This window comes from Aspergillus neoniger, assembly GCF_003184625.1.
Source record: "Aspergillus neoniger CBS 115656 unplaced genomic scaffold BO87scaffold_50, whole genome shotgun sequence".
In the NCBI taxonomy this organism is placed as follows: Eukaryota; Fungi; Ascomycota; class Eurotiomycetes; order Eurotiales; family Aspergillaceae; genus Aspergillus; species Aspergillus neoniger.
Genome location: NW_020291178.1, coordinates 138,242 through 162,120, shown reverse-complemented (window position 1 = coordinate 162,120; position 23,879 = coordinate 138,242). Strand labels below are relative to the sequence as shown.

The 23,879-nt window shown below is 50.5% G+C and overlaps 5 protein-coding genes across 5 annotated transcripts; 3 read left to right on the top strand and 2 right to left on the bottom strand.

Annotated features, from left to right (window-relative positions):
- Positions 1-968: 968 nt before the first annotated feature.
- On the top strand, positions 969-5,503 carry BO87DRAFT_369301 (FAD/NAD(P)-binding domain-containing protein; the record flags this gene model as incomplete). The annotated part of the gene is made up of 3 exons (XM_025621966.1): positions 969-2,356; positions 3,995-4,644; positions 4,707-5,503. 3 exons carry the CDS (start codon positions 969-971, stop codon positions 5,501-5,503), a joined length of 2,835 nt encoding a protein of 944 aa, XP_025474854.1.
- A 35-nt stretch (positions 5,504-5,538) lies between these two features.
- On the bottom strand, positions 5,539-11,814 carry BO87DRAFT_430660 (fatty acid synthase beta subunit; the record flags this gene model as incomplete). Its single annotated transcript, XM_025627554.1, has 4 exons — positions 5,539-5,931; positions 5,976-6,091; positions 6,140-6,622; positions 6,666-11,814. 4 exons carry the CDS (start codon positions 11,812-11,814, stop codon positions 5,539-5,541), a joined length of 6,141 nt encoding a protein of 2,046 aa, XP_025474853.1.
- Positions 11,815-14,824: 3,010 nt separating this feature from the next.
- Positions 14,825-18,284, top strand: BO87DRAFT_380703 (thiolase-like protein). Its single transcript, XM_025624354.1, has one exon. It carries the CDS (start codon positions 14,912-14,914, stop codon positions 17,993-17,995), a length of 3,084 nt encoding a protein of 1,027 aa, XP_025474852.1. The 5' UTR covers positions 14,825-14,911; the 3' UTR covers positions 17,996-18,284.
- An 823-nt stretch (positions 18,285-19,107) lies between these two features.
- On the bottom strand, positions 19,108-20,306 carry BO87DRAFT_410622 (SRR1 family protein; the record flags this gene model as incomplete). Its single annotated transcript, XM_025626350.1, has 3 exons — positions 19,108-19,240; positions 19,303-19,920; positions 19,999-20,306. The coding sequence occupies 3 exons, from the start codon at positions 20,304-20,306 to the stop codon at positions 19,108-19,110; spliced, it is 1,059 nt and encodes a 352-aa protein (XP_025474851.1).
- A 1,374-nt stretch (positions 20,307-21,680) lies between these two features.
- On the top strand, positions 21,681-23,835 carry BO87DRAFT_430657 (putative MFS transporter; the record flags this gene model as incomplete). The annotated part of the gene is made up of 10 exons (XM_025627553.1): positions 21,681-22,035; positions 22,090-22,165; positions 22,216-22,307; positions 22,358-22,464; positions 22,518-22,718; positions 22,785-22,904; positions 22,972-23,211; positions 23,275-23,607; positions 23,674-23,687; positions 23,823-23,835. 10 exons carry the CDS (start codon positions 21,681-21,683, stop codon positions 23,833-23,835), a joined length of 1,551 nt encoding a protein of 516 aa, XP_025474850.1.
- Between the last annotated feature and the right edge of the window lie 44 nt (positions 23,836-23,879).

The following is a 23,879-nucleotide window of genomic DNA, read 5'->3' as shown; positions in this document are numbered from 1 at the left end:
GATACGTGGTGATTTTGTCAACAAGTGGAGGCGAAAGTTCTGTCGGGATGAGCTTTGGTTCATCGCTAGTGGCAGGATCCGCACCGATAGATCAGAGACTGGAGGATCCGCTCGGGCCAGCCGGTCGGATGGCACCATCCTGATTGGCGTGCGTGCAGAATCGAGATCCGAGCGATGAGTCGTCTGGCATAAATGAGCATTATATTAAATTTCGGTGGGTTTTAGCGTTGTGGGCGGTGGAAGCTGAACGAAGGTGCAAAGTTTGTGATTCTGGTGACCATTTCAGGGCTGGTGGCGTCTCCTTTTCGTCTCTCCCGTGGGCCCCATCCACTGCTGGCTGCATTACAATTGAACCACTGCTGCAACCTGGTCCCAACTGACTGGCAACTAATTCCAGACGAGACCAGACTTACTGGAAATGGTTAATTGACAGAAGAAGACAGCCAAATCGGGCCGAGATCGATCAGCCCGTGGATCACCAGCTGAGGATCGCCTGCAAAATGGAGCCACTATTGATGCTTGCTTTTTGCCAATTCGGACGGGCCGATACTGGCGCCAAAATGGTGGATCCTTCAGAAGAGAATGCCACTATGTCACTGAGGGAAATTAGACGACGAATAATGCTACCAAAAGTGGTAAAAATACAGAGCTGAAAGGGACAATGCGCACAGAGCAATGGATTGATCTGTTGTGCATGCGGGTTGACCGTCCCTACAGCTGCCATGCTGGAAGGGATTCAGAACCAAACTGCCTGGCACCGGCCATCTGACTGTGAAACTGGTTGGCAGTTCGTCAAACTTGCCTGTGACCAGTAATTTCTCTTATTCCTGGTGTTTATGCATTATTTATACAAGCGTGGTCGCGATGGCAATCCACCATTGACAGCCGGGCTTTACATCAACCCTATCATCACTGTCATCAACAGCAATCAACTTAGCAATCAATCGCGATACAATTGACAAATCGCCATGGCTCACACTCAGGACATTCTGGGCCAGTTGCCCCTCCTTCAGACCTACACCCACGCCATCCTCTGTTTCCAGCTCGCCTCCAACACCACTCCCACCATTGACCTGGAATCCGCCGTGCAGCGGCTGCTAACCCTGTTCCCCATTCTGGCAGGCCAGGTCATCAAGACGGGTGCCTCGCCCACCTCAACCGGTGCCTACCAAGTCGTCCCTTATCCAGTTCGCAAATCCCCCATCATCCGCTACGTCGACCATCGCTCGGATCCCCAAATCCCCAGTTATAACACTCTGCGAACGGCACATTTTCCCTTTAACCAAATGCCAAGCACCCACTTCTCCCCTCCCTACCCGGTCTTCCCAATCCCCTATCCAGACACTGAACCCGCCCCCGTGCTCGACATTCAAGCCAATATCCTGAATGGAGGATTCCTGCTCACCCTAGCCGCACAGCATAACATCATCGACGCCAGTGGCATCTTCCAAATCGCCTCGCTATTGGCCCGTCTCACGCGAGGCGAGCCAATCCCAAAGGCCGAGGTCACCGAGGGCAACTTGGACCGCCGGGATCTGATTCCCCTGCTGGATGACAGCCAGCCCCTCCGCTACGACTACTGCGAGTATCTTCCTTCGTTCCTCCCGAAAATCCCCCCTAACCTGACAGAACTGTTCCCCACCTTCCAATGGGCTTATTTTCACTTGTCCAGACGGGCCGTCGAGGCGATCTACGCCGAGGCCGTCGCCTCCCCGTCACACAGCACCCCTGTGCAGATCACCCCCAATGACGCCCTCACGGCATTTATCTGGCAACGAATAACGCTTACTCGTCTCCACCACTCCCCCAGCCCGCTCGCTGCCACTGAAGTCTCCAAAATCTCCCGTGCCATGGACCTCCGTCGTACTTTGCACCTCTCCCCAGCCTACATGGGACACATGATCCGTACCGCTACCCTCCGTCTCCCGCTGGGCGAGATCACCTCGCTGCCGCTGGCTACGCTGGCTGCGAAGCTTCGGGATCAAGTTGCCGAGCTACGCACGCTGGATGCTGTGCGCGACTACGCTACGTTTCTGGCGCGGCAGCCAGACAAGAGCAAGATTGCCTACAGCGGAGGCGGGTTTCAGCCGGCTACGGATTTGAGTTGCTCCAGCATAGCCCATGTGGACTATGATCGTTTGAGCCTGGGGGGTGCAATAGGACGGTGTGAGGGAGTCCGTCGCCCGGGAGGGGGAGTATTGCCAGGCGGTTGCTATATCGGACCGGCGGGGGACTGGTATGGCAGTGTGGGAGATGAGGAATCTCGTCAAGAGACGGGAATAGAAGTGCTACTGTGTTTGGGTGGATGGGAAATGGAGGGGCTGAGAGAGGATGAGCGGTGGAGGGAGTGGGTGGAGTATGTTGGGTGATAGTTAGTATACGTGCCATGAAAGTAAATGATAACGAGATAGACATGACTCGCAATCTACAGTAGTTCGAACTCAATTGTAGATAACACAGTAGCCCTCCAACAGTATGGGGGTATCTCTACTCCCATCCATCATCGTTGCCTCCCTGCCTTCAACATCCCCTCTGCTGCCTCTGCCTCTCCCAGCACAATCACCACCATCTACGAAGCGAAGTAGAATTAAACTGCTCACCCCAAATATGACACCTCACACTCCACCTGCAACATGCAACATGCACCTCAACCCCCACTCCAATCCCACATTCCAAACTCCGTAATCGGCACTCCCACGAGCAGCAGCAGAGCAGAAGCACGGTTCACTCCCTACCCCTTGCTCTACACTACCCTACCCTACACAGTATACACCTATCTGACCTGTCCTCTCCCCTCCCCAGTCCTACACTCCATTCCCCTAACAATAACCCATAGAAATCCCCGATCCGTCCGTCAACCAAACTCCCGCACTCATATCCCCGAACACACAAACCACACACAGTGTAACAGCCCATTAAGAAGGAGTGTCTTCCGGAGAATTAAACCACCACACGTTTACCCCTCAGATACTAGTTTAGCATTTAATTGGGATTAGAAATGTTGTAAACGCCGTTTCATCTTCCCGTCTGTCCGCCCGTACAATATGTTCCGTTCCTTGGTTCATTTGTTTGTTTGTTCCGTCGCCGCCCGCCCGTCCGCCCGTACGGCCCGGACCGGACCAATACAACACAACTCACCACATTCTAACATGACAATAGTGATGTTCTTCAGGGGGAGCATTTGTGCAACATTGAAGGGGGAAAAAAGGAACAGGTGTGACAGACATGGATTATGGTGAAACGGGTTTCATATCGAAGAGAAATCACTCAGTTCAATAGTAGTGCATGAGACACGCCACCAGGATACTAGTACTAAGTAGTGGTGGTATGTGATCCGGAATATATTCCAACCCTACCGACGGGCGGAGAATCTTCACGCTTCGGATCAGAACATGATCACTGGCACTCTTTCAGTTGTATCACACGCTTCGGTTCAGAACATGATCACTGGCACTCTTTCAGTTGTATCACAACAATAACCATAACCAACAGAAGAAAGAAAGCACGAGGAATAGGATTGGAGATATTCTCAACCCGACCGCACGCCAAAGTCCCCCTTCCCCTCCGAACAAGATATTCCTTCATCCGGGAATCACATCCTAGCCTGTACTCCAGTTTTTGTGCAACACCACAACCAACGGAAGAAGGGAGGGAACTGCGGACTGTGTGATGTAGTACAAGAGCTAAGCTAAGATGCTGGTCCTGGTTCAATTCATAAAATCGGTTCGTGGTTCCTGGGGTACATACATATTGTGTTACTATTAATCTGTCTTGGTTGTTACACTGGTTTTAGCTAGGACTGGGATGATGGGGATGCTTAACATGGTTAAGCATTCCTTGCTTACTACTGTTTACTGTGTAAGTAGATACTATCAGCGATAGTAGTAAACTTGTTTGTTAGTAGTATACACTAGATGATTACATCCTCTATCATATCAGACATACACGCCATCCATCACAACCACCCCAATAAGGAAGCAATGACAGAAAAAAGCCCTCCCATCGATATCGCCATCATCGGCTCCGGCCTAATCGGGACCCTCCTCGCCCTAGGTCTGCTCAACATCCCCATCTCCACCACCAACTCAAACCCAACAATTCTCCGCATAAAAATCTACGAACAATCCGCCACAACCCACGAACTAGGCGCCGGAATCGGCTTCACGACCTGCGCGCGGAAATGCATGACGCTCATGGACGTCCGCATCGCGGAGTGCGTAGCGCGCGTAGCGACACTCAACGGCGAAGTGGAAGATCCAGATTACTGTATGCGGTTCGTGGATGGGTTCAGGACGTATACGGGGGGTGATTGCTGGGGGACGTCGAAGGGTGGAGAGGGAGGAGGTATTGATGTGAGGGGGATCGGAGGGGATTATTACTCAGATAGAATTGAAGATAAGAATAATAATAGGGGAGGCGAGGATGAGGGAAAAGGTGTGCACGTCTCCGGGAAAGTCTACAAGTTGTATGCCGGCCCAAGGGGGTTTGAAGGATGTCATCGGGGGCATTTTCTCGATGAAGTGATGAAACTTATGCCGGAGAGTGTAGTGGAATATAATAAGCGGGTGGAAGGGTTTGAGTATCTCCCTTCAGGGAGGATACAATTGGGGTTTAGTGATGGGAAGAGAGTGGAATGTGATCTTGGTATGTATTTCTTCCCATCAATAATTGGTCCCTAGATACATGATGTTGACGAAGTATGATAGTCCTCGCCTGCGACGGCATCAAATCCATCATCCGCACTCAGCTCTACCCTGAGACAAAACCCCAATACACCCACCAGTTCGCCTTCCGGGGCTTAGTACCAATGACCACTGCAATCAGCAAACTGGGCCGCTACCGCGCCCTGCGACAACACATGCACTGTGGGCCGCGAGCACATGTGCTGCATTTCCCCGTCGCGAAGCAGCAGCTCATGAATGTCGTTGCGTTTGTGCAGGACCCGAGTGACTGGATGCAATCTGGGATGACTGCGCCAGCGAGGAAGAGTGAAGTCGTGGACGCGTTCAAGGAATGGGGTCCGTTTGTGCGCGCTGTGATTGATCTGCTGCCTGAGGAGCTGGATAAGTGGGCTGTTTTCGATACCTATGACAGTCCGGTGCCGAAGTATGCGGACGGAAGGGTGGCGCTGGTGGGGGATGCGGCGCATGCGTCGTCGCCACATCATGGAGCTGGGGCCGGGATGGGGGTCGAGGATGCGTTGGTGCTGGTTACGGCTATTAGGAGGGCGAGGGGGGATGTGGATCGCGGGGTGGAGGTGAATGGGGCGTTGGAGGCGGCGGTGAGGGCGTATTCGAGGGTGAGGTATGAGCGGTCGCAGTGGTTGGTGAGGAGTAGTCGCGAGGTAGGATGGACGTATGAGTGGATGGATGAGAGTATCGGGGGGAATATGGATCGTGCGTTTGCAGGTATCAAGGAGAGGAGTCATCGGGTGTGGTATTTTAATGTGGATACGATGATGGCAGAAGTAGAAAGACAATATCGTTGGTGTTTGTGGAACTAGCTAGCTATGCAGTGATGGAAATCTAGGGTATCTATTTACACACCCTTTCTTAACATCTCTTCTAAGACGGGACTGTGTGTCCTCTCGTATGCTTCCCGAATATACTCCTCATCCACTGAAAATGGTCGCGCCATTACATTGGGGATGTACCGTCGCAGTGCTTCGAGATCCACGTTTCCCTCCAGAATCCCCGGTCGAAGCAAGCACTGTCGGAACCGGTCCACAGTTGACCGCAGGTGACTCGAGTGGAAGGGCACGTCGATACCTTCTAATGGAATCGTGGCTTGCCCTCGTCGAAGCTGTATCGGCGGCGATAATTCTCTTGCCTCAGAAAGTAGCTGATGGATCACACTGTCATGTTGTAACTCCAATCCATCGGACTGAGAGATGTAGTCCAGCATCCGCCCAAGCACGCAAAGATTGGTCACCTAACACATTAGCATTCACAAGACAAAGAGGCTCGAATACTCACCGTCCCTGAACACACATATTGCTCACCGTCAATATTATAGTTGACTACCTCGAGAAGCTCCTCACTAGCCAGACCAATCCTCTGCACCAGCCTACTCAAACCTGCTTCATCAAAGACTGAACAGTCAGCCCAAGCCCAGCCTGTAGCAGCCTCGTGTAACTTACATCGTCCAACACGCTTAGGATTGACCGCCACCATTCCGTACGCGTTCCCGTTGCCCCCTGCCACAGATGCATGCATCATGAGTCCCCTATAAAACGCCAACTCTGCCAGAGCTCCCATGGGAATAGAATTGGACAGAGCGGACAACGCCCCGAATTCTCCCAACGAATGACCCGCATACACTGCATCTGGTGATATGTAGCCCCTGCTACGGAGGTCGGCTACTGCCGCTGCCTCAAATAGCAAAATCGCCGGTTGGGCGAACTGGGTAGAGTATAACAGTCCCCGTGAATCAGTGAATGTGTAAGAGGTCGAACATGGACTGAGCCCCTGCAGAACAGGGGTCTCCACACGGGATCCATCGGCGAGCACTGTCTCCGTAGTGATGGCGAGATAATTCTGTCGGATTTGGCGGCCTCGCTTGCCTCCGAAGTGGACGGTAACCGAATTTGGATTGTTCTTGACAATGTCCAAAACAGACCAGCCTATTTCCGTAAGCGTTTGTCGCAGCATCGGCAGATTACGTACCATACGACGCAAACAATTGCGCATCAATCTCATCCCACAAAGCTTTGGCCACCGGACTTGACTGGTACAGATCCATGCCCATGCCCTTGCTCTGGCTGCCTTGACCAGTGAAGAGATAAGCGGTTGCAGGCTGGTCAATCACGGCTTCTGCTTCCAACACTTTTTCTTGGCTATCTTTCCGGACAACTTCAACTGTCAATCGCATGCGCCCATCGATCATTCCAGTATGTTGTATATGGACGACCAGCTTTTCCAGTGGCATAACCATTCCGGTAAACCTCGCTGCAAACTGTCGAAGACGCAAACGATCACCCCCGAGAGCTAGGTGCTCCAATGCCGCTACCGTAACTGCCGAGGTACTCATTCCGTGACATATTGTGCCCGGGAGATTTGCCAGGGAGGCAAAAATGGTCGACACATGTATTGGGTTGTAATCCGTGGATATCTCAGCGTATGCTTGATTACTGACTGGCATTTGAATATCGATAGATGAGGGACCAGTCCACCCTGGCTTGTGTAGCATCGTCTGCTTGCTCACTGGACCCCCTCTGCGCTCGAGAAATTGCAGCACTGGATTTCCAACACAATGAGCGCATTCGAAGTCAACAAATCCGACCTCCTGACCCGGAATACCACCATCATCTAAGCAAGCGGTTCCGGTCACACGAAGGATCTTGAAACCACTCTCTTTGTCCTCTTCATGAGTCTCTATACTGAAGACAAGATCTCTGCCTACAAGAGTTGTGGCAGTATCGTGCAGCTGAAACCACGGGCGACGCCGCAGGACCGTTTCTTCCAGGGCTGACGTGATATGGAGTGCCCATTGCGTTTGTTCCCGTCTGAATGTCGACTCTGAGCGGAATGAGCCTCGATACAGAAACGTAGATGTGATCTTCATGACCGCTTTTCCCGATCGAATAATTTGGGCTTCAACAACTACCACTTTGCCTGCATCCTCCACATACACAGCTTGCACCCGCGACCGACAGCTGACACCATCGCCAACACGTAATGTATCTGCACCGGCACAGTACTCGAATGTATTAGAACGGTGAACCAGACATAATAAATCACCATCAGTCTCTCCAGTTACCAAAGGCTTGGTGATAACGTCCCACGCAATGACTATCCCAGCGTTGATTGGCAGAATATCCGAGTTTGTTTCGATGAGTCGGGAATCCGGGAATGCCGGACCCACCGCGGCGATCAAACCATCCAGCAGTTCGCGTGTGAGAATCATTTCCCGACCGTGGTAAGTCTCCTGAATGCCAACATCGGCCTTCTGCATCCACAGATTACTATAAAAAGTCCTCGCACGTGCATTTCGCTTCGATGTGATCTCAGTAAGCGAGAACGGGATGCCGTTGGGATCATACCGGTACACTAATTGGAGTGGATCAGAGACTTGAGGAGGGTAGAGATCCACTCTGATCTCGAGGCCATCAAGACACGACACTTTCATGAGAGAAGTGGCTCCGCACGGATCTTGAACAGTCACAGACGCCTCTGAATGCTCAGCATTGTATCGAACCTTTGTGTCCGGGTACAATGCGATGAACTGCTGAAATGGATTCTTTTGGCGTCGTCGATTTCGAGAGATGACCTTGTCCTCGAAGATGGCCCGTAGCCACGGTGGTAAGTTTTCGCCCTTGGTAATGACGGCACCCACTGAAAGGGAACGGTCATCCGTAGTCTCCGAAGCTGTAGATGAGAGGGCGAGCTCGTCCATAGCAATCTCCTTGGCCCCCGATATTGAGGACCAAGACTCTGGCGTGACCAGTCCGCTGCCTGAACTAGGCGAAGAGGTGTCGGTACTGCTATCACGCTGCATACATTCAACAAGGCCACTCATTATATTGTCCAAAATTTCTTTTGCCGACTCGTCCTGCCGAACGGAGTATCGAGCTGCCACCGGGCCCTGTAGGATGCAAACTCGTTCGGCATCTTGGTCGACAACAGCATCAATATCCTCAGCTTGCCAAAGTGAATCTTTCTTGAAGTAAAACTCAAAGTCATCATTAAGAGCAGGTATGAAGTTGACTGGCTTCTGGTTTGGAATTTTGCTCCTCATCAAGAAGAAAGAAACATCCTCCGGATTCATGATCTCGTTGGAAGCACTAGGACACGCGACGGTGAAGGCGTCGAGGAACTGGATTGGGGTGTTGGAGAGGACCGACTGTGCAAGGTCTGAGTGGAGGGTATTAACACGAAGCAGGCGCTCTAATGCTCGAGTGGCCATGGCCATAGTAAAGTCAATATATGATGGGTCAATCCACCGTTTCTGGTGGTTGACATACATCAACTCTACCATGCGATGCAACACTTCAGTGTAAGTCATGTCATCCAGGTCCACTATGTCACCCAAACTGTTGCGGCCAAACCATGGCTTGGCAAATTCAGCATTCAAGCGCTGTATTATCGAAGTCCGTTGCTTTTCCAGGTATGCGATGCGGTCTTTCCGAGGCAGACTGAAGACAGTTTGATCCATATCTGCCCATAACCTCACACCTTTGGTTGCAATCTTGTGGATGGGCTCGCCCATTTCTGACTGTACCGTGATGATTCCACCAGCCGGTCCAGAGTACGTTTTCTCCCAGTCGCAGTCAGGAACACCAGGTGTCCTGAAGATAATGTCCTTAACAGAAGATGAGGTATGCGCTTCCCGAGCTACCATCAAACGACTTCCCAGTAGCACACCATCAAAAGGCATGCACGGATAACCCAATGGTAGTGACCATTGCCCAGTTATGTAAGGGTATATACTTTCACTATCACCAAACCCACTTCCAGCTACTAGATACATGTTATGCTGCTGTCGAATAGTCGCGTAAGTACTGAGTATCGGAGCGTGGAAGTCCTCGAAAGAGTGATGGCCTCCACCACGCCCACCTGTCCATTGCAGTATGATTGGAAAGTCGGGATGTGCCCTGGCAATGTCGATCACCCGTCGAATGCTTGACAACGATCCTGGCTTGAAGCTGATATAGCGCAGCCCTAGAGTCCGAATATACTCCGATGCTATCTCCATGGAGGGAACACCAGCTCCAATTGTTATACCATCGATAGGCACGCGATTATGAGACAGTCGACGTATCAATGCAATCTGCCACCGCATGGCTTGGGGCTTAGCATATATAATGTTGCAGGTGATACCGCGACCGGCGGGGATATGGGCTACAAGGTCGTTGATTGCGGTAGTCATGTCAGAGCTGTCCCTGTAGCCACCTCCGGCAAGCTCTGCATGATATCCAGCATTCATTATGGCAGAAACAAAGTCCCAGTGAACAGTAGTGGGTGTCATACCAGCTACAACCACCGGAGGGGTACCCAAAAGGCTAGAGATTCGCGTCCGTATGGATCCTGCGGTCAGACGCGGTCGAAACTGTTGAGCCCAGCTAAGAGGCCTCAAAGACGAGTCGAGCAGGCGCGGAGAGAATAGATCTCGCATGGTACCTATATCAGAGTCACGAGTCTCGAGATCGCCACCTTGAATAACGCGGACGCCCTTCCCTTCCACAATTCTTTGAACCATCGGTCCAAGTCCACCGCGATCAAAAACGATGATGTGCGATGGTGACATGACGAATTCTTCTCCAGATAAAGCTGTGGGCCAATCGCAATTCTCCCGAGCAATGGCATTGAAAATTTCATGCAGTATATTCCCACAACGCTTCCGCAAATCTTCTCCAGTGGACGTGTGGTAGACGGGAATCTTTAGTTGCTCCTTCGCGATGTATTGTCCTGGGAACCGTGACTTCAAGGCTGTGACAGCTTTCGCAAGGTATTCGGTATGAAATGGTGCACTGATTGGTAAGAATCCATGTTGAATAGCCGGCTTCCGGTTGCTGAAGGGAACCCGACTAGTGTCAGTGTCGGGGCCTTTCATGCTCTGGAGCTGACTATCCAAATGCACCAAGGATGCAATTGGTCCTGCCACCACAAAATGGTCACGCCCATTAGCTAAGGCTGGTTGGATGTTCTCATCTTGCGGTAACGTTTCGTTCAAGCGACCTAGTATAGACCCAAGCTGCTCCCTAGAAACACCCCGCACACTAAGCATGTATGACGGCGCAGCGTTTGTCTCATTCAGGGCGGACGTGGTCACTCTCGAATAGCTATTGGGCGCAGTTTGGTGACATTCCAATCCAAGCCAAAACAAAGCTTCAAGTGCAAGGTGAGAGTTTGTATAGAATGTATCCCAGGAGTCGGACGCGGATATGACTGTGGATATCAATAAACCTTGCGAGTGCCCGGTAGTTGCCGAAAGCATCGCACGTAGCTGCCCTGGGTCCATGTGCAGAACCCGGCAGGTCACTGTATATCGTGCCAGGCTCAGCAGCCCGATAACAGGAACACTGACTGGAGCCTGGGCTATGTATTCACCTTCTGGGATAGTCGATACGTCGCTGATCCACGTCATCAAGTCCAGTGACTGTCCACGGCGACTGAACCAGGAATCTGGAAGCCTAGAGAGTTCAGAAAGTAAAGTAGCAGTCTGCTGAATAAAATACTCCAGTAGAGGCCTATATGTGGTGTATAGGTCTGCCAACTCCTGCACACATGTCCGACTTGCCTCACCTTGGCCACCAAATACGGCCATTAGGCGAAATCCACTAGCCTGCACATGGTCTAATAAAGCGCTGCCCCTGGAAAGGCTGCGCGAGGCTGTACATGTTATATCACCACTGGCCTCAACAGCATCGTAATAGATCATTAACCACTTCTGCCGTTCGCTAGCGACCGTAGTCAACTCCGCGATGAGGCAATGTATCTCGTTATCGCCGTGCAAGAATTCGGCCTCAAAAGCTCGCAATACAGCTGCTAGTGAATACCTGGAAAGTCCTTGTTGGGCAAGAAGAAACTCAATGAAAGCCAAACATAACAAGGCTGAATCTTGCGAAAAGTTGGGGTGATATATCGAAGAGAAGTGCGATATGAACGCCGTTCTATATGACTGGATGCATGGGAAGTGCTTGATAGGAATCGGTAGAACTAGCTTGCTGTCTATAAGATCGAAATAAATATCAGCTGTAACAGAAGGAGCTGGGGATGACGTATCAGACACTGGTGGCGAGGGCGAGAGAGCAGCGCACATGGCATCTGCCGGTGCTGAGTATGCCACACCAGTAGGGGAAATCTCAAGCGCCATGCCGACCTCGCTATTTTGCAAGATCCAGCCAGTTATTAATCTTCAGTGATTCATTTTGAAGCATAACATAGTCCACTCGTTGATTCATCACTCTGGAGTCGGAGGTAGACTTCCGTGCAGCACACACTAGTCCATCCTTTGCGTTGTCGACGGCGCTCCTAGTCAGTTCGAGATCGCGATATGGGGTCAGACTCTTCCTGCAGTAATTTTCTCCACTAGCGTGTAGATGCATTGCTGATCCGGGGTAGTCAATGACGGGAAACAGCCCACTTTCTTCTGCATAATCTTATTGAAACCCTTCTGCCTGGCCGGAGTTTGGCCAGGCCCAACCCTACACCCACACTTGTCCTCCCCGGAGTTTCGCAGACGGAGTTTTAGTGCCTAGCCACCCGGAGGCTTTTAACACGTCAGGTTCCCTGTGACTGGTTGGAAATAGACTCCAGTAGAAAAGAGGTCAGGAGACCTGGTACTTTTCACCTCCACATCTGGCAGCCTAGATGTCGATGTACATGAAGCGCAGTCGTCGGGGGTAGTCTTTCTATACTCACATCTCGACCAGGCGGTAGTGGCTCCGGTATTCGCCTATTACCAGGATGGTCCCTATCGAGAATGTAATTGGCCCATTTTTCTCTCATGCGCCTGCCTCAAATCTAATCTGAATCTCGCTAGCAAGGAACCTACAAGCGCCGACTTGATAACTTCTCCACCCATCGAGCTTGTTTCCATGGCTCCCAATGGGATAGTAGGTTCACCCACCCACAGCAAGGTAGCCACTAGGCATGAGGAGAAAGATTTGGCGTACAGGTTGTTCATCGAGCTACTTGCGTAGGTTCCCTGATTCTCCTAATCACAAGTGCGCTATATTGAACGCAGCTCATAGGTATCAGCTATCATCTCCAGTAAGATGGTGAGTTCCATTTCCCACTAATCTGCGATTCAGCCATTGATAATGCGCAGGATCGAAACGCAGAACGAGCTTCTCCGGAGATCATCGCCAGTGCAGCGGTTCATCGAGATTGGCCCGCGGAGTACGCTCACAAGGATGGCTAGAAAGTCCGCTTCTATACATCATGATCGATATACTCCATCGCAGTGGTCGTATATACAATTTATTTCGTATCAAGATGACCGGAACAGAATAATCTATGAGTATCCAGACCCTGTGCGGCTGCCATCCACCATTCAGAGGACAACCTCAGCATCGACTTCGACTCAATTGGCCGTTGCCGTAGAAGACTCTCGATCTGATGGAGAGTCAGAATCAGTAGCAGCATCCCTGGCCTTCACCCCTATAAAGACTTCTGCTCATGTACCCAGCGCCAAAGTTTCACTTTCGGCGCGTCACATTCTCTTAGCGATCACGGGTCAGAAGTTGCGATGCTCTTTCGATCAAGTGCCAATGGACACGACGATCCGGAATTTGTCGGGAGGTGTGTTCCATTAACAATACTTCATGGTCAACATACTGACTTCTCCAGGAAAGTCCACTCTTCAAAATGAGCTGATAGGTGATTTGGTCGCCGAATTCGGCCGCGTCCCGGAAAGCATGGAAGATATGTCCTTGGCCAACCTAGTGGAAGCACTTCAGGGACGATTTTCGGGCAAGCCTGGGAAACAGATGTCGGCATTGATATCCAGGTTTATATCAAGCAAAATGCCGGCAGGATTTAACCAGAGATCGGCACAGATGTACATGCATTCAAAGTGGGGCTTGGAGGGCCCTGATGGAATGATTCCTATATGCCTTGCCATTACTGTGCAGCCGTCATCTCGTCTGGCGGATGCAGGGGCCGCGCATGCATATCTGGACAACCTCGTTGGTCAATACGCGGAGTTCGAAGGGATAACTATGTTGCCAACGCAGCGACGACTAGATAACGAAAATGGATACTCGGAGCCCACTCCAATAGATGCAGTGGCGCTCAGTGAACTTCGAAAGGAACAACAAGATCTCCAACACAAGCAGCTGAAATTGCTTGCAGATTATCTGAAGATCAAGCCTGGCGATCTCGAGGATTCGGCACAGTCGGTGGATCATATATCAGACTTGCAAGAAAGTTTGGACCAGTGGAATGCAGAATTTGGCGAGGAGTTCCTACAAGGCGTCCGACCTAGCTTTAATCTCCAGCAAGTCAGACACTATGATTCTTCGTGGAACTGGGTCCGTGAAGACCTGCTTAAGTGGATATATGCGAGTTCACAGGGATCTAAAGACGCAGTGCTTTCAGAGAAAGGTGGTCGCCTACGTCGAATTCTGAATCGCTGGGACCCTGGCTGCACGGATATCATCTTACATCGACTGGAGATGTCAACTTCCACAGCTTGCGAGATGAAAGGCCATGTTGTGATGTTGAACCAATTCCTGAAGTTAGGAATTCGGGCTCAAGCGACTGACCCTGTACACATCCACACATTGCCCCCTTTGATGCCAAGTATCAGTATCCGCAGCTCAGGACGTTTGGAATATACGGAAACAAGTCGCTCGGTATGCAGCTACGCGGACGTAATCCGCCGAGGCTATCTTTCTCGTACCAGTACCAAAGCGCCCACCCCTTTTGTGCATCTTAGAACACGCAACGTCGATGAGGACTGGACGTACGACGCAAAAGCTACTGAGATGCTTCATCAAGTGATGGAGGCTGGCCTCACCACGGGTTTCAGTTATGTTGGTAAAACAGTCCTTGTGACAGGTGCCGGTCCTGATTCCATTGCTGTAGAGATTATCCAAGGGCTTCTTGCCGGTGGTGCAAGGGTCCATGTCACTACAAGCCGTACAATCTCCACGACCGCTAGGTTCTACCAGAGTCTCTTCAGGAAGTACGGAGCTCGCGGGGCTAGTTTGACGCTACTCCCAATGAACCAAGCCAGCAGACAAGACTGTGAGGCTATAATCGGACATATATACGGCGCAGAAGCATCTGCTGGTAATGACGTGGATTGCATCATTCCGTTTGCCGCTATTCCACAAACCGGTGAGCCCGACACTTTAGGCAGCCGTCAGGAACTTGCCCTCCGAGGGATGCTTGTGAACCTCCTGCGGCTGGTGGGTCTCGTTTGTCGCGAAAAGGAAAAGCGACGCATAAACACCAGACCGACGATGGTGGTTCTACCCTTGTCATGCAATGAAGGGACAATCGGTGGAGACGGCCTTTATGCGGAGGCCAAGATTGGACTCAAGTCCTTATTCAATCGATTCCACTCCGAAAGCTGGTCGACGTATGCCACTATCTGTGGAGCCGTCATGGGGTGGACTCGAGGAACTGGATTGATGCACTCATCGGATATGATAGCAGCAGAGATGGAAAAGCTCGGTGTCATCACCTTTAGCAGGGCCGAGATGGCCTTCAATATCCTGGCGCTGCTATCACCGGCCATCACTGCTCTTGCCGACGAGACACCTGTATATGCAGATCTAACTGGCGGATTTGGGGCCATGTGGAATTTAAAGGAACATATCGCAGCGAGTCGTAAGGCGGTGGCCGAAAATCTTCGTTTGGGTGTTGTTCTGGCGGAAGAGGAGATACATCACGAAGCAGCCCTCCACGGACAGCAGGCAAACCCTCATGCACAGGAGCCAGAAGTAAGAAATAAGCGAGCCAACCTCAATATTGGGTTCCCTTCGATAGCGAGGCAGGAGGATATGATGGCGAGGCTTCCCGGTCTTCAAGGAATGATTGACCTTTCGCAAACGGTCGTCATCGTAGGATTCTCAGAGCTTGGGCCATGGGGAAGCTCACGAACACGATGGGAAATGGAAAGCCAGGGTCAATTCTCGTTAGAAGGTTACGTTGAGATGGCGTGGATGATGGGTCTGATCAGACACATTACAGGCGATCTCAAGGGCCAGCCATACGTTGGATGGATCGATGTCGTGACAAGCGAGCCGATCTCGGATGACGAGATTCCTGAAAGGTACCACCAACAGATTATGGAGAACTCCGGCCTTCGGTTTGTTGAGCCCGATGCACTCAACACCTACGATCCATCACGAATGGAGTTCATGCATGAAGTTGTGATCGAAGATGATCTGCCGCCGTTCGAGAGCTCCAAGTCAGCGGCCGAAGCATTCAAGTTGCGCCATGGGGACCATGTCGTTGTCCGGCCAATCTCAGATTCGGACAATTATCGTGTCTTCATGAAGAAGGGCGCTGTGGTAATGGTGCCCAAGGCAATTCCTTTCCACCCTTTAGTGGGCGGAAGGGTCCCCAAGGGATGGGACCCTTTGCGATACGGCATTCCCGGGGATATTGTTCAGGAGGCCGACCCCACTACTTTGTATGCCCTTTGCTGCGTCTCGGAGGCATTCTTGTTCGCTGGCATCAAAGATCCGTATCAGATGTATCAGTATATTCAGGTCTCTGAGGTAGCCAACTGCTTAGGTACTGGAGGCGGTCCTATGAAGACAATCCAGAGCATGTACCGCGACCGGTATCTCGATCGGCCAGTCCAAGGAGATATCATACTTGATCACTTTTCTAACACCATGGGCGCATGGGTGAACATGCTCCTTCTTTCTTCCTCGGGTCCACTCAGGACGCATGTCGGGGCGTGTGCCACAGCCATAGAATCATTGGACAGCGGATGCGAAGCTATTAAGAGTGGGAAGTGCAAAGTTGCTATTGTTGGAGGTTGTGATGATTTTGGAGAAGAAGTCGCTTACGAATTCGCCGGCATCAAGGCTACTGCAAATACCAAAGAAGAGTTGGCTAAAGGTCGTCTTCCGGGAGAGTTCTCTCGCCCTACCACAAGCTCCCGTAGCGGGTTTGCAGAGTCTGCTGGCTGTGGAGTACAAATAGTGATGGCTGCTGATCTTGCCCTCGAGATGGGACTGCCAATCTATGGCATTGTTGCTTACACCCAAATGGCGAGTGATCAAATCGGCCGATCGATTCCGGCCCCAGGCAAGGGAATCCTGACGGCTGCACGAGAATCAGCAGACGCCCGGCACTCGCCGTTACTGGATCTTGAAATTCGACGTGCGGGATTCGAAAGAGAGGTAGCCGAAATTCGTCAGCAAGCATGGGATGGGCAAGTGAGCAGCACGTGCCAAACTGAGAGTACCATCTGTGCAACCGAAGAAAGAATGAAATCAAGGCTACGAGATGCCCAGCACCGGTGGGCTAACAGTATCCGCTTGCAAGATGCCAGTATCTCTCCCCTAAGAGCCGCACTAGCAACATGGGCCCTATCGATCGATGACATAGGTGTTGTTTCGAGCCATGGGACTTCAACCCGAGCTAATGAGCTTAACGAAGGGGAGGTTATCAATGCTCAGATGAACCACCTGGTTCGACGGAGAGGTAATCCGCTACTCTGCGTGTGTCAGAAATCTGTGACAGGGCATCCCAAGGCAGCTGCAGGCGCCTGGCAACTTAACGGCTGCATACAAATGTTCCGCGACAGCATAGTCCCAGGGAACCGCAACGCAGACAATATAGATGAGCAGCTCCGACAGTTTAAGCATCTTGTCTATCCCATGGATTCAATGAAGGTGCCTGACATGAAGGCGATCATGCTCACCTCCTTTGGATTTGGTCAAAAGGGTGCGTTGGCCGTGGTAGTAACACCCAGGTATGTCTTCGCGGCGGTTCCGACTGCAACATTTGAAGACTACCGAACTCGAGTGTTACAGAGGCAGCGAACAGCCAACGTGGAATTTGTCGCACGGCTGTTGAAGAACTCGCTGGTCCAAGTCAAATGTGATCCACCGTGGAAAAGCGCCGAGACTATGCACAGTGTCTTCCTTAACCCGGACAGTCGCTTAGCTGCTGATGACTCCTTCGGGTCGGAGACTCCGGTTAAAGCTCCTAGTCCGGATAGTGTAGGCGAGAGATCGGATGTCACCGCTGCGCTTGTTCAGTCTCTGCTCGAGCGTGTTACTCAGCGCTCCGGTGCAACGACATCAACCAGCGTTGGAGTCGACGTGGAGGAGATCATGAGCCTCCACATTGAGAACCTCAATTTTCTGCAGCGCAACTTCACACCTGCAGAACGGGACTACTGTTCGAAGGCAGCGAACCCACGCTCCGCATTTGCGGGTCGGTGGAGTGCCAAAGAGGCCGTTTTCAAAAGCTTCCGGGTGCCTTCTATGGGTGCAGGGGCTGCAATGCAAAATATCGAGATCCTGGATGAAAGCGGGAATCCTTCTGTCAAGGTATGTTTGGCAATTACACAGCATTGATTGCCTGTATCAACTAACATGGCTCAGCTTCACGGACACGCTCAGGCTGTGGCGATGTCCAAGGGTATCAGCAAGATTGAACTGGCGATCGGCCATTCTGGGGAAGTGGCTGCTGCCGTAGCGCTAGCCAGGTGGACCTAAGTGATTGTATCGGTCCCAGGACAATCGGAGAAGAAGATATCACAGACAGACTCAGTGGCAATCTCCAAGGATGTTGAATCTAACTATTTCAGAAGTAGTTTAGTAGGTTCAGTGCCATGTAAAGTATGTAAACGATGTACACTTCATGGTATCTATGAAGTTAGTGTGGGGGAAGTAGGAAGAAGGAAAGTGAAGCCGGACTTGTCCCACAACGGATAAGGGATCGTCCGGTTTCCGATCACGTGCCATGAGGGCTTTCCCATTGCATCGCGATAGTTAATGACATATCTGCTCTCGCAAGGATTATCTTGTACGAATCGCAGTTAAAGACCTTGTATGGCATTTATAGTGATAACCAGATTCACTATCGTATAACTCATTCCCAGCCTTGATGGAAGATTGTCTGGATCTCCAGTCATCTCCGCCTTCAAATTCAGGAACAATCATAGGGTACTACACGTCTCAACAGGAGTTTATGCACTATCATCTCACTTGCTCCTTACTTCATCATCCAGACTTATTGACACCACGATTGATCCATTCCGCACGCGGCGCAGTCAACCTGCATATCAGCTTAGAACCAGCGTCTCAGTTAACCAATCACAATATTAGCCGACACATCCGCTGCTAGTACCAGATCACCTCTCCAGACACCTTTTAGCAACAATGTTGGTTGAATGGATCTATCATTACGATGAGAGTTGCTATCAATTTCTGGATGGATTCGACTTTTTGCAATACGTTTTGAGTTATCTCGAGACTATACTATAACTTTAATGAGGCTCATGCAGAGCCAGATATATAATGCCATCAATGTGCAATAGGGTGGACATTGATTGTGAATAACCGGAATATAGGAAACTAATCTATCACGGTACTATTCACACCACCTACAAACCCTGATGACTATGAAACTTCCTGTCACATGCACTACCAAATCACGGATTATCACACCCTTCCCCGCTTGTATACTAAGAACGCGGCCTTCTCGCATAAACAGTCAACTCCCCAAAATAATCAGCCTGATCGTCCAGTTGCGCACCGTCATAGTTGCGCAGCATACTACCGACCCTCTCTGAATCAGGATCAGCCTCCATCGGACTACTACACATAAGTCACATATTAGCAAGAACAAAAAGTATGGACGCAAGAGAAGAATAACTCACCGCGCCCAATACATTCCCCGATTAATCTGTACCTCTGAAAGCGGACTATTCCAAACCATAGCAGCCGGCCATTGCACATCTGCCACGATCTGCCTAACGGGAACATCGGGACCGACAGAGAATACCAGCGTCTGCTCATCGATCTCCAAAAATCCCTCAGGGTCTTTCAGCACTGTGATACCGAGACCTCCCAGAAACTCAATATCTATCTCATTGTACCACGGATCCTGGCTAAAGCACTGCACATCAAGACCTTGACTTATATTCCGTTCTTTCAAAACAGCGGCAATAGTCAACGTAGCAGCATGTTGGGCATAAGAGCGGACCGGAAGTTGCCCGAGGTTGTTCTTGCCGAGGGTTCCCAGTCCAAAGGCAACAATTTTGGTGATCGTGATTGCCTCCGGATTAAACCTCGGTTTCACGAAAGAGCCCTCTAGGTTAGAGCATGTCTCGCTTTCCTGCCATTCCCGGCGGACCAGCTTGAATGTATTGTCGATCACTTTGAGGGTGACGCCAGGAGGGCTTGGGTCGCGCACATACGTAATGGAGACGGGGGTCGGGGGGTCCAACAGCAGATCAAGAAGGTATGGGTCGAACAGTGTTAAGCGCTGGATGCTGCTATAGTCGATGTTATATCTGCGCCTGTTTCCTCTGTTAGAGTGACAGACTGTGTTTGATTGGAGCAGATAGACTTACCATCTTTCGGCGAGGTCTTTAGGAACTTCGAGGCTGTATGTTTTTGCCTCACCATTCCAAGTTGGGATCTTAACTTCGTCTTTTCCCTGAATGATCTGCTCGTGAAGGTCCTTCAAGAGTGTCCGTGTAAATAGTGGCTTCCCAGAGCGGTAAAGTTGCATTATACGTTGGACATTAGCTTTGGCTTTGGCGAGGTTTTCTTCCTTCTGTCGTCTCTCGGCATCGGAAGATCGAGATGCTTCCATGGTTGCTTGGTGATGGTGGAGGGGGATAGAGGCCGGGGTGGATGGATATTCGATGGCTGCCATTGCGAAGATTTGGTTTCTGGATGATGCTTCAATTTATAAGTGTTTGTCGATGAACACCATGTCTACGGGAACTTCCACAATACTTAAATATTGAAGCCATGACTACATCACTGAGAACATGCAGCAGCTGAATATAGATGTTTGCCAACCCCAGAAATAGATGGGTATAGCCGCAGCGGCAGCAACCGCTGTCAATCCCAGCCCAGCATGTTCCCGGACGATCCATTCCAACCTGTTGGAAACTTCCGGGTGTGGTGATTGGTCAAGTGTAGTTCACTAAAGTAGTTGGACCCTATTAATATCACCCGAATAGTGCGGTTTCCAGAGATAGAACGTGTTGGATTACTTAGTGTAGTAATATTAGGGGGATATATTTATAACTAGATGCAGAGCAGCAGCGCTAAGTTGGGTTGCAGGTCAGGTTTGCAGCAGCAGGGATATTAATTAATGTAGATTATTTTATAAATATAATCTCACGTGCATAAGCTGTTTCATGATGGAGAGGGCATGTTATTGGTTTCGAGGTTAATTTGGGATCATTTTCATATGTTTGGAGGTTCATCCAACAGTTGAGTGGTAGCTGATTGGAGTTGTAGTCGCTCTTCATGCGCCGGGATGCGGCCAACAGCGGCGGCCTTCCGTCGGGTCTGCTCGAAGACGCGATGAAAGATTGATTGGCTGTGATAGCTCAGCCGTAGTAGGCGTTGCCAAGCTTCGTCGTTTCTAGTTCATCTTCGAGTTATAGACTGTAAATTCCACAGCTGCGGTGACTACCTGTCTTTTCTTCAGTCTTCTTCAAACAGCGGATCATGACAATCCTATCCATTGTTCCTCCTCTACCTACAGACATTCGGTAATGTCTGGATTATAATAATCAGTGGACAAAAGACCGTCTACTATGGTTTTCCTACCACCTACCAAGGCAACCCAAACTGCAAGCTTAACACCCATCGAGTGCCTATACAAAGAGCAGTACAAGCTACAACCTACGCATCTATCATCATCTCTACACCTTCCAACAAAAAACGAAGGCTTCACGGACACACCTCAGCTACTCATCGGCTCTACTTCTGATGCCGATCGCGCACCCCGCATTTCATCTTATCACCTGGTCTTATCTCGGACACCCTCCGAGATAGCATATAATCACCTAGATTGTCGTGCATCTTGCTATATACGGCAATATAACCCAGACGCATTGATCTTATCACTCAGACCAAGAGCCATGCTATCGACACACGTCTCGCGGCTCGCCATCATGTGGCTGCTGCAGCTTATCAGGGCGACGCAATGTCATAGGCCATGAAAACACCTTATATCACTCCATTCCCCATTTTCTACTTTCTCTCCATCTAGACAACACTTACCCTCACAATGACAGACGTAACATCAAATACCAAACCCCGAGACCCAGAAAAGACCATTCCAGTTACAACAAAAGTAGACAACGTCGACATCGGCCAAATCACCCACCTAGACGAAGCCGAAATCTTCCTCCACGAACATGGCATATCCCACGACCAGATGCAAGAGATGCTCGACGATCCAGTCCGGACGAAGAAATTACGGAGACGCATCGACATGATTCTTCTGCCGTTGATGTGCGGGACATATTGTCTACAATACATTGATAAACAGGCCCTCTCATACAGCGCTGTCTTCGACCTCTTCACCAATGCCCATATCAACAGTGATGAGTATAGCTGGCTAGCGAGTATCTTCTACTTCGGTATACACCCTTCACATCATAATACACCCAGCGCAGCTGACCTACTGATAATAGGCTACCTCTTCTGGGAATACCCCGCCAGCTACATCGCGCAACGCCTACCCATCGGGACCGTCGTCTCATCCTTCGTGTGAGTCTCATACCAAATCCCCAATACAAACCCACTAACACAACCACCAGAATCGCCTGGGGCTCCATCCTCATGATAACAGCCGCCTGCAACAACTTCACCGGCCTAGCCATCTGTCGATTCCTCCTAGGCTGCTTTGAATGTACCAACCCTACCCTCACCCCATACCTATCTACCAACTAACAAGTCTAGCCCCAATAACACCCTGCTTCATGATGATCGTCGGAATGTGGTACCTCCGACAGGAACAACCCTTCCGTGCGGGTATCTTCTACTGCTGTAATGGCGTTGGATCGATGGTGAGTACCCACACATCCATCCCATTCCAAATCAATCTAATAGAAAAATTCAGGTCGGCGGCCTCCTCACCTACGCCATCGGCCAACTCAACACGTTCCCCGTATGGCGCGCGGTATTCCTCATCTGCGGCGGAGCCACAATCATCTGGGGCGTAGTGATGATGATATTCCTCCCGAACAGCATTCTCTCAAGTAAGACATTTACTGTGGAGGAGAAGGTGTTGCTCATCGGCAGGGGGAGGAAGAATCAAACTGTAGCCCCTTCCCCTCCCCCTTTCCTTTCAGCCCAACCCACACTATACTAACATAAAAAACCATAGGGAATACTCAACCGCTCCATAAAATTATACCAAATCCACGAAGCCTTCATCGACCCCCAAGTCTGGCTATTATTCCTATTCACATTACTGAACGAGACGATCAACGGTGGTGTCGCCAACGTAAATCCCATCCCCTATCTTCCCCACCAACCACAATCCCACTAATACGGAACAAAATGATATATAGTTCGGCAAACTCATAATCAAAGGCCTCGTAACCAGCCCCCTCCTCACCACCGTCCTAGGCATCCCCCAAGGGGCCTTCCAAGTCCTCTTCATCCTATCAGGAACCTACCTCTCAACCCGCATCCCCAACACCCGCACCTTCATCATGATCGCATACCTGATTCCCACCGTCATCGGTATATGTCTTTTATGGAAGTTACCCCGAGAACGGGAATATGGCGTGTTATTTGGGTATTATATCGTAAGACCCCCTCCCCCCATGAAAGTAAGATATTAATGATGGATGATGATGAGGGGTATGTAGATCGGCTCCTTCGTAACCTCCCTCGTCCTGGCCCTCCAACTCCCCTCCAGCAACATGGGCGGATACACGAAGCGCGTAACCGCCACGGCATTCGTGTTCCTGGCATACTGTATCGGGAATATCATCGGTCCGCATGCGTTTCTGGCGAGTGAGGCGCCGGTGTATCAGACGGGGTGTAAGTTGATTCTTGCGTGTGCGGTGTGTCAGATTGTTTGTGCGGGGGGGATTAGGGTTTTGTTGGTGAGGAGGAATAAGAGGAGGGAGATGAGTAGTTGTGATGTTGGTGGTGGTGGGGAGGGGGATGGGGTTATGGAGGATTTGACGGATTTTGAGGTATGTTTTTTCCTGCTTTCAGCGTTTGTGTGTGTGTGTTGGTTTGTGAGGCTGACGGTGGGGTAGAATCCGAGGTTTAGGTATGTTTATTAATAGTTGGAGCTGGTAGTTGTTTGGGTATGTTAGGTATGAATTGGAATGGTGGTGTGGTTGTATATATCATGGATGGGTGAATCTCTTACTAGTAGTATGATCTTGTCTAATGCATCTGCCAGCTTGTTGTTCTGAACTGGTTCTAAGTCAAACTATAATAACTGCAATGCAGTATCTGC

Bases quoted from the DNA above. Each gene is read 5' to 3' on its own strand.
- BO87DRAFT_380703 (XM_025624354.1), top strand. From the start codon at position 14,912: ATGGTGGTTCTACCCTTGTCATGCAATGAAGGGACAATCGGTGGAGAC.